Genomic DNA, 10123 nt, shown 5'->3' with positions numbered 1-10123 from the left:
CGCACATAGTGACATTCCCCCCACGCTGACCAGGGACATTTACAATAGCCCGATGGCCAATTATGTTCCTCCCCCTTTTCCTTCTTTTGGTCAGGTTAAAACCTGCCTCATCCACAAAGATTATTTCATGGGGAACAGGCCGTCCTTCAATCTCAAAGATTCTCTGCAAAACACATAACACAGTAGAGTCAATCGGTACCCTGAACCACAGTTCAAGAGTGCTGAAATGGCAGCATAAACTGCCATGCTGTGATGGTACACAATACTTTATACAGTATCAAAACTCATACCTGAACATATTCCACACGTTGGTTTTTCACTCTGTCAGAGTTTCGTTCGAAAGGGACTCGGTATGCCTGTTTCATCCGGAATTGATTCTTTCGGAGGATGCGGTCAATTGTGGAGAGGCTGATGGCATTTATGCCTCGAAAAAGATGATCATCCTCAATCACTCTCCTTTGAATCTCTTGCAGGCGGATTACATTATTTGCAATTACCATGTTTACAAGTTCCCTCTCTTGCTCCTCCGACAAAAGCCTTAACCTGCCTCCACCAGGTGGTCGTCTCTGTGTCCTACAAAAATAGAAGCACTCATTACTGTAACTGTCACACATTCATTTTACAGGCAAATAATGGAAACATACTCAAGACACATAAGTTCAGTAACTTAAACGTTACTGTACAAAGCAGTCTTACTGCAAGTACACCTACCTGTTTTCCTCCCTGAAGGTTCTGATGATGGAGACAACAGTGAAGCGACTCAAATTCGGTTGTACTCGTTGCCCAGCCTCCCTCATAGTCATCCCATGGACAAGGACATGGTCAACTAAAGTTAAAATTTCATCCGAGACTGACTGTCTTCTTGCCCTTGCTCTTCCCCTTCCTTGTCGCCGTCGTTCTCCACCTCCACCTCCTTCACCACGTCCTCCTTCTCCTCCACCTCTCCCTCCTCCTCCACCACCTTCCTGTTGTCCTAGACCACCTCCTCCTCCTCTTCCACTACGTCCTCCTCTTTCACCATGTCCTCTTCCTCCACCACGTCCTCCTCCTTCACCACGTCCTCCTCCTCCTCCACCACCTTCCTGTTGTCCTAGACCACCTCCTCCTCCTCTTCCACCACGTCCTCCTCTTTCACCACGTCCTCCTCTTTCACCATGTCCTCTTCCTCCACCACGTCCTCCTCCTTCAACACATCCTCTTTCTCCACCACGTCCTCTTCCTTTGCATCTCTTTGGATCCATTGTTTCAAACCTGAATGAGCTGACTTTGGCCCTTTTATCTATCCATCGCAGGTTCTGATTGGTGTGTGCTAAATTTTGACTCCTAGTGTTTCCACCTGGTTAATTGTGTGCTAATTGAGCTCAAGCTATGCTGACTTAAGTTAACATTATTGCATGCTAGTGCTTTCTAAATGACTACATGGTGTAAGCACTGTAAAATGTAGGGATTTGTGTGTAGAGTTTTGCAGTAACAGTTCACCAAATTTGAGTCATGTGTCAAAGCAGGGAATAGTGTTTATAGTTCAGGGAAATGGGTGAGCTTTTTGAACAATAGCGTTACGGTTTTGAAATTTTAGTTTAGAGGCCTGGTTATAGTGTTTAGGCAATCGAGAAAAACTGTAATATGTAGGATTGTGCATCAGTCAACTTAGCCTCCTTAGATTTCCTGTTTGTGTATGGACACTTAGGTTCAGGTTCTAGTCTTCCCTCATTGTCGTGTTTCTTCCGTTAATCACAGTTGTACTTGCTTGCATGATCAATCAGTCTTTCATATACAGATATACACATAAACTTTTAGGAGTATAACATGTTAGTGTTTTAGTGAAAATGCAGTTCTGTGTTAATTTTAGCTAGTTTGACAGTTTGCTGTGTGTGTGCAGTTAAACAGGATTACCTCAGTGTATGAAATTGAAGGTGAGCTCATCCAGATGGAACAGTGACTACTAAGAAGTGTGGGAAAGGTAGAAAACCACATAGTGTGAAGGACATACCTTCATGTTCGACAATTTCATGCACACACACAAACACATAGTGGCGTAAAGGGTGAAGTAAAAATTGTGTGTTACCTTGTTTCAGCTGGAATTAATTTGTGTTACTACCATATATCTCATTAGACAGACTTACTGGGAGAATGGTAAAACAGGCAAAGTTTCTGGGGAATGTTAATACAAGGTCTGTGACATGACACAAACTGTAGCCACCTGTATGAAGTTCCTTGCTACATACCCATTTACCATCTCCAAATTTTGCCTCTCCATAACATGTGGTACACTGGCACTAATGATGTCACAATATCCACTTTCATTGAAATGACCTGTGGCTTTGACTGTAAGCCTTGTTGCTGCTGGGATCCAAGTTAAGGTCTGTCTAAATATCAGCCCCTCTCGGTGGGATGGAGTGTCACACAGTCAGTAGTGTATACAATTAAACTCTACATTATAATTTGTTGCCATGCATGCTGATTGATACCTTGTGTGTTGCTGAGGAATGTTATCTCATGTAACCATCCGTGCATATGGGTATGAGACAAATTAAATGGCATGTCTACAATGCTGTGAAGTAAGAAAAATAATTTTGTACATTTAAAATGGTACTGGTTAAAAATGGTCATTGCCTTCTTAGTGTGAATGCTAAAGGTGTGTTTACTGTGTTGCAGGGGACCAACTTTGGACTTGACTCTTCACAGTACAAGTACCTACTAGACCCACTGCACCGCAATCGCTGCTTCTGCCGCTGTACATGGCAATATGGAAACCATCACCACTGACTGGCTTGTCTATCTCCTGAGAAGTGGTGCCTAAAGATGAAATCTTCAGTGTTTTCTTCTTCAGTCCAGTGATTGTTTACAGGACCTTTTTGAGGAATATATTTCCATACTGTGAGGAATATTTCACAGATTTTCTTTCACCAATTTGGAGGAAACTGATGGCTGCTACAGTTCTACTGGATGCTTTGCAGTGCTTTGGTTTTAAAACGGATCATTAGCATCCACAACCCTCATTTGCTCCGGAGTTACCAATTTCCTTATACCTTACTTTTGTATGAATGTCAGTTTTGTGATTGTGTTTGTGTTTGCATCTGCATGGTATAAGTGAGAAAAAGGAAATAAGTAGTTTGTTTCACGAGCAAGAACTGGCCAAAAACAGAGAAAGCAACCAAGTGTAAAACGTGGGACAGCAGCCATGTTCGAGTGGAGGCAGCATTCGAGGATTGGATGTCGGCTACTTCAGAGTGCTACATGTGGGAGCAGAAGCATGGGATATGTAGGTCTAGAAGGTTCCTTAAAGGCTGGCTGGTGGGTATCCACTCTAATATGGCTGGGATTGCTGCTTCTGCAGGCATGTCCAGCTGTTGTGTTAGCTCAGAAACTTGATGAGAATGACCCAATAGTAACCACAGCCAATGGCAAGCTTCGTGGTATCAAGAAGGAGCTGAACAATGAGATCCTGGGTCCTGTCATACAATTTCTGGGCGTTCCATATGCCGCTCCACCTACTGGTGAGCGCCGCTTTCAGCCACCTGAGCCAGCGGCACCATGGCCTGACATTCGCAATGCCACACACTTTGCCCCAGTGTGTCCCCAGAGCATCGTCGAGGGCCGTCTGCCAGATGTCATGCTGCCAGTGTGGTTTACCAACAGCATCGATGTGGTGTCTACCTACGTCCAGGACCAGAGCGAGGACTGCCTCTATCTTAACATCTATGTTCCCACTGAGGATGGTGAGTTTGCCTGCAAGCCCAGGGTAGGATGGCTGAGTACAGAGGGAGGTGGGGCAGAGAGAATTAAACCCACAACCTTCTGATAGAGGAAAAAAAAAGTGTTGTTGGGGTGTGTTGTTACTATGTGAGAGTGAATTTCTGTTTCTGTCCTTGTATGTCTGTCATTAGAAGGGAAAGCATGACCTTGTGCATGTTAAATGTGCATGATATTTCTTATACTACATGAATGTGCAAGAGTGACGTGTGAAAGAGAGAACAGTGTGCATACTTTTAATTTCACTCCACATCTGCCTCAATATTTTTTCTTCCACATTCATTCTTTCAGACTTTTTGAACAGATTTTCCTCTCAGCTCCTCTTTTTTCTAATTTCTTTATTTGCCCTGCTCTGCAGGCCCCCCCCCCCCCACTCTCATGTCTGCAGCTCATCATAGCGTATTGTGCTCATCCACAATGGCTACAGTTCATTAAACAAGACAGTTGTTGTCATGATCATCACCGATTGATTTGGCTGACTGGCTGAATGACTGGCTGGCTGGCCGACTGATAGAGTGAATACTGCTCTGATTGAGCTGGTGTTATTCATTCTTTCCCCCTGTCTTTATTTCTCCCTTCCTTCCTCTCCAAGTCTTTTTCAGTCAATCAGCGCTGCGTGAGTGTTCATGTGTGCGTGTGCATGCCAGCTCCTGTGTGCACTGCGCGTCCAGGGGCTCCATGTTATTCTTTAGTTTTCTATTCATTTTACAGTCAAAAGAATATCCAAGGAATGTGCCAGGAAACCGGGCAAGAAAATATGTAGACAAGGAGGTATGTATGATCTGACTCCAACCTATACAATGCCACAGAAAGAAGAACACCCTGCAAACAGGAAGAAAAAAGAAGAGCTATATGTTACAGCATGAGAGAGAGAGAGAGTGAGAGAGAGAGAGAGAGAGAGACTGAGCGAGAGAGACTGAGATGGAGAGAGAGATGTGAAATCAAGGTCTACAAGTTATTAGAGTCTTTACTCTGCTGGTTTTTAGAATGCTGCAATTAAGAGACTGGGCCTTTTAAAACACTACCTGAAAGTGAATTTAGGGCCAATTTAAAAAACATTAAGAAGAAAGTGAAAATGTCAGAAGCAGTATTCTCACTGAACACAGCTACTGCATTTCAGAAAGTATAAGTGCGCACATCAGGAAATACTTTTTTGTCATTTGTCAGGTCTTGTAAAGACCCTCTGATATACTCAATGTAATAACAGCAACATACTTGCATCTAAAACCCTGAATAAGACAAGTAATTTGCAGACCTTGTGATGGTGGATTGATGTGAGGTGTGTTGCACCACATCCCCAGTACTCATGTGTGCTCGCGTTGGTCAGCAATAGTGGGGGATTTGATTGGCTGCCAGATCATAGGTCAGGAGGTGTGCAGTAATTATGGCTGATGTGTCGCAAGATAGCAGCATATTAGATCATACACACTGTCACAAACACACATGCACACACTCACAATGATGTAGTTGTATGCAGTGTTAAATAAGATGAGCTCAGGCTGGACCTTGACTGTGTAATCTCCATTAAAAGAAAGCAGAGCTATGTTCTGGTTGGCTCTGGCTACTGTATCAAGCGCTGTTTCATCAAGATAATGTCCTCCACCTCCTCTCTGTCTTTCTCTTTTAGCCTCTCCCTTCTTGGCTGTGTGTGCACTTTTTTTCTGTATAGATATTTTTGAGTCAGAGTGAGTGACAGAGAGAGCAAAAGCGAGAGAGGGGGAGAGATGTGCTGACAGCGTCCTTGATAAGTTCTGGGTGTTAATGTCATTGTCTTGGCAGCAGTCAGCATTATCGCTTATTGTATATTTCCTTTTTTCGTACTAAATAGATACGTGCACATTATAAATTCACTGCTCTTCTTCGCCTCTAACATGTTACACATACAAATACACTGAAAGGAAATGCACTGACAGATTACAGAAGCTTATTTAATGTTCACACACCATGGAAAAATCATAATTCAGAAAACAAGATTTTGTGATTTGATAATAAAGGAAGAATAGCTGTGAAACACAGTGTATTGCACAGAAAAAGAAAAGCAAGATCGCAGAAATGTCCCTTAGTTACAGGAGAAGTTGCTTTCCTTGAGTTTGTTTCTGTGTCTGCAGTTTGCCACCTAGTAACTATGCACAAAGTTGAAAATAACAATAATTATTTTACAGTATACAAGAAGACACATTAATTTAGATATTCAATACATGGAAAAGCCCTAAATAAAAGTGACATGAAGAATACAGATCCTAAGACAATACTCTATGGTCTATAGAATTAAACGTTTTTTTTTAAATATATTTTTTGTTTTTTATATTTATAAAATTGATAAAAGTGAAATTTTAGCCTTACGTAAAAGGCACAGGTCGGAAGCAATTTTTTAGAGACTAAAAAGTGACATTTATCGACCAGAACTTAGTAGTCTTACATCCTAGAGACATCACTTCTGACTGGTAAATTAAGTGTAACTTTTAGAGACTGAAGTGCTCAACTTCATGTTTTAAAATTATATTATCTTTCAGAACAATACATTATCTAAAGCAGTATGCCTCAATTCTGAAAATGTTAGTACATCAATTGCTTACTTGTTTTCCCGAATAACATTTTATGCAAAAAACCCCAAAACAAAACAAGAAAAAAACAATTTTGATAAGAGATGATGCCATGGATATCAGCCGATCCAAGCAATCCATCTAAGTAGATAGTCAGTATTCATGTAGTTCAATCACTGTGACATGGGAAGAAACTGTTGGAATTCAAGTAATTTTACTGTCTAGTGTAATCTGTAAGAAGTCATTATTCTAAAGATTTAATTTCACTATTTACATTTTGTGCATAAACATCTAAACTGAGGTCTGAATGATGGAGGGTCACTCATTTTTCGTCTTCTGCTACTGGCCTGCGATTTACATTTGACTTTTTATTTATTGTTAACCAAACACATCTTCCCCAACTATACCTTTTCTATAGTTTGTCATAAGAATGGGTTTCCCATAATGTTAGCCATATTGAAATCTATTCGCAATTAAATTGAATATAATGAGAATTTTCAAACCCAAGGTACTGAAGAAAAAAAAAGGCTTTATAGTGTCATTAAATGTTGACATTCTTACGTGGCAATAGTTCTCTGTGCACGACTGTGCTGGGCAGTTGAGCCTGGGTTGAACACCAAATCGTGTCTTGCTACTGATGCTAACCACGGACATCCAATTGAAGTCTGCACTTTTCAGATGAATATTTCTAGGCAGAAATGACTAAAATGTACCACACGTTTCATTTCTCAGGAATCATGAACATGTATTGGGATGGTGTTCTTCAGTACATGTGCATGGCTTCTATATTCAGATATTACAATTAAAGTGTGCATTGTTGAGTTACTAGCCATGCTGTCCAGGCTGGGATATCAGTTTTACAGCATCAGATAATGTTTTCTGGTACATCATTAGAGTCTAATGTCAGTTCCGCAGTGATGGTGGTGGTTTACTTTAAAGAGGCAAAAGCTATTTCAGTGGATACTTTTAGAACTTGAGTCATTATCAGTGACACAGTAGTGCAGTGTACTCAGTGGTGTGTGGGGTGAGTGGATAGATTATGGTGAGTGACTAGGTAATTTCATGGCTAGATGTGTGCAGCCACAGTGATGGATTTTATAACATGTTTGGATAGGAAGTGGAAATGGGGTATTATTAATAAAATCAACTATAATGTCTTCATACAAGTGACATATTGACAGGCAATACACTACAAATATTTTGTGATAAAAAGCACATTTTAGCTCTCAAGTTTTTCCAAAGGAAAATGATCAGGTGCACCTGCAGAATTATAGTGAATATGTGAAACTTAGGATTTCATCTGCATAGGTGAAAATTTGGAGGGCAATCTTACAGCGTTCCCAAATGCTTCAGCATCCACTGATCAATAACTACACGGTTGCTGACAGATCTGTAGATAACTTATGATGCACAAAACACATCATGGAACATATACACTGTTTATTTTTGGTTTTAGTTCCGTAACAGTTTGTATAACACTTATACCTTCAGCTAACATGAAATTCTGATGTGCTTTTGTTAATGGCTGTTCTCCACACCATCATGGAAGACTTCTTAATGGACAAAACAAAGAAAAACTGTATGACTGAGGTGATTAGAAGGAAAGCTAGCGATGGAAAGCTATGAAGACATATGACTGTGTTAAAGAAGAAGATATGGGGTAGTATTAGAAAGACAGACAAAAACAAAGTAAGAGCATGCAGGACACACGCAGCCAAACAATAGAGCAGCGGTGAAAGTGAAGAAGGCAGAGTGTAATTGCTGTGGGATTTGCCTCTTTGTCCACATAAGGACTATTGTACTGTCCTGTGTCACACAGGTTCAAAGAAATCTTCTGTGGTTAAAAGTAGTGCTTTTTGATGTCTCTGGGATGGAGTATGACCATTAAGTTATCACATGCTGGGATAATGGTTTCTGTGTTGAGATCAGAGGTAGCAGCTCTGTGGTTGGTCTTCGTTCTCTGTGCATGCATTCACAATTCATTTCTGAAAATGAAATAAATGAATATGAGTGGCTTGAAATTCAATTATGGAATTTCAGACTTGGGTTAAGTAAAACTCATTCTGATGCATGAGTCAGATGTATTTATGGCTATGGAGGGCCAAGCCTTCAGTACGTTTGGGGGAAATGCTCTTTTTGCTGCATAGAACACACTCAATACCAACTCTGGGGGGAAAAAAACAAAAACCTTTTTTGATAAATAAGATAAATCTGTAGACTTTTTAATGATTTCCAAAAATGAAAAAACAACAAGGAAACAAAACAAAAAATAAATAAGATAATGCAGTTTGCAGTTTGAAGGAAACACTGCAGGACAAAATTTTTTTTTCATTTCTTATTGCCTGTTATATATTTTTACTACTCTTCACATAAGGCCAGAGCTGACTCAACTGTGTGGGTTGTCAAAAGACATCATGACTACAAGCACAAGCCAATATGGAAGCAGATGAGATGCGGTGAAGGTAATATTATTTAACACAAATCTTTACATTTCAATCCATAAGAACAAATGTCTTAAACTCACATGCTGACAATATTAGCACAGAACTGTGTCACAATACTGAAGGTGTTGTTTCTTTAACAGCATGTGGCGAGACTGTCACTTTGTTACTGCTTCAGTGCCTTAAATGCATCTCATTGCATATGACACTTTAGCTATTACTGACAAAGTTGAGTAAAAGTTTTCCTGCCTGACCAAAGATTTGCTGAAAGAAAATGTATGGGGCTGTAAGCACTGAAAATTTGCATTGGCAGTTTTGAATCTGGACAATACTAATTTGTACAAGTTTAAGCTGTCTTGATGTTAAATGATCAACTTGCACTCTGAATAGAGCATTTTATTTAAAAGGTCATAGCGCTTTGCTTACCATGTGAGAAAATAAACTAGCTGCACATGCTTTGTAATTCATAGGAAAGTTGGTTCCCAAATACACAAATAATGTTTTATTACTAACAGCGATGGTACAGTATTGGCACCACTGCTAAGTGCTGTTAACTTTCTTCCACTTATTATATTCATGGTGGCAGGAGCTTATAACTGTCCTAGCGTGAGACTTGTTACACTCTGAACACATCACCGGTCTGTCACAGAGCTAACACAGACAGAAAAACAACCATTCACTCTCAGATTCACACCTATGATTAAGTTTAGAATCTGAGAATCTAACAGAACCCCACACATGATGTTGGGAGGAAGCCAAAGTACCCAGAGAGACCCGTCACAGACTTGGGGAGCACACGTGAACTCCACGCTAAAGGCCCCAGACTGGATGGAACCCAGCAATACGTTAGTTGAGGTTTAGATTCCAATTGTTGTGATTGTGCCTTGTGATTTCTAGGGTTTTTGTGCTTGAGAACAGTGTTGAGGTTGAGCTAAAAATGAACCACCATTGTGGAACTCCTACTGCAAAAGTCATATCATGCAAATGTTGAGCTACACTGTAAGTCATAGTTTAAGAAAGACAAGAAACCGATTAAGGATGAGGACATGTATATTTTATCGTAATAAACTGGATATCCGGATATCCTAAAAAAACCTAAGATAACAGTATAAAGGCAACCAGACAGCTGGCTGTCTTATACTGTAAACAGCACAATACTGTTTTGTACAAGAGGATATTGCTGTTATCATTCCCAATAGGTAAACTGTAAAATTACATTTTTATGCTGCCAGTGTAATTCAACAAGGTAACTTCTATGCACAGCATTCGGTCTTGGTCTAGAATCAGTGTCACTTAGGGTGGTGGGGTTGGCTCTGTTTTGTCTGCTTTTCTGATTCCCTTTTTCTTTCTTACATTCTTACATTAAACTGCAAACTTGATCTACTA

The 10123-nt window shown here is 40.3% G+C and overlaps 1 protein-coding gene across 11 annotated transcripts in view; it reads left to right on the top strand.

Moving 5' to 3' along the window:
* Positions 1 to 3181: 3181 nt before the first annotated feature.
* Positions 3182 to 10123, top strand: part of nlgn1 (neuroligin 1) — a 265801-nt gene continuing 258859 nt past the window's right edge. For 4 of the 11 annotated variants that reach the window (XM_085348822.1, XM_085348820.1, XM_085348819.1 and 1 more), the window contains exon 1: positions 3368 to 3719. In XM_085348822.1, the coding sequence (XP_085204948.1) occupies positions 3614 to 3719 (106 nt within the window). In that variant the 5' untranslated portion in view covers positions 3368 to 3613. Of the gene's footprint in view, positions 3724 to 4464; positions 4525 to 6804; positions 6834 to 8185; positions 8213 to 10123 lie in introns of all 11 variants that reach the window. The other 7 variants (XM_085348823.1, XM_085348814.1, XM_085348817.1 and 4 more) reach the window with 7 other exon arrangements.

The sequence above is a fragment of the Diplotaxodon limnothrissa genome, linkage group LG23 (genome assembly GCF_057381915.1).
Source record: "Diplotaxodon limnothrissa isolate DT_005_m linkage group LG23, D_limnothrissa_male_GT1.1, whole genome shotgun sequence".
NCBI classification, from domain to species: domain Eukaryota; kingdom Metazoa; phylum Chordata; class Actinopteri; order Cichliformes; family Cichlidae; genus Diplotaxodon; species Diplotaxodon limnothrissa.
This window is presented reverse-complemented; position numbering and strand designations above follow the sequence as displayed.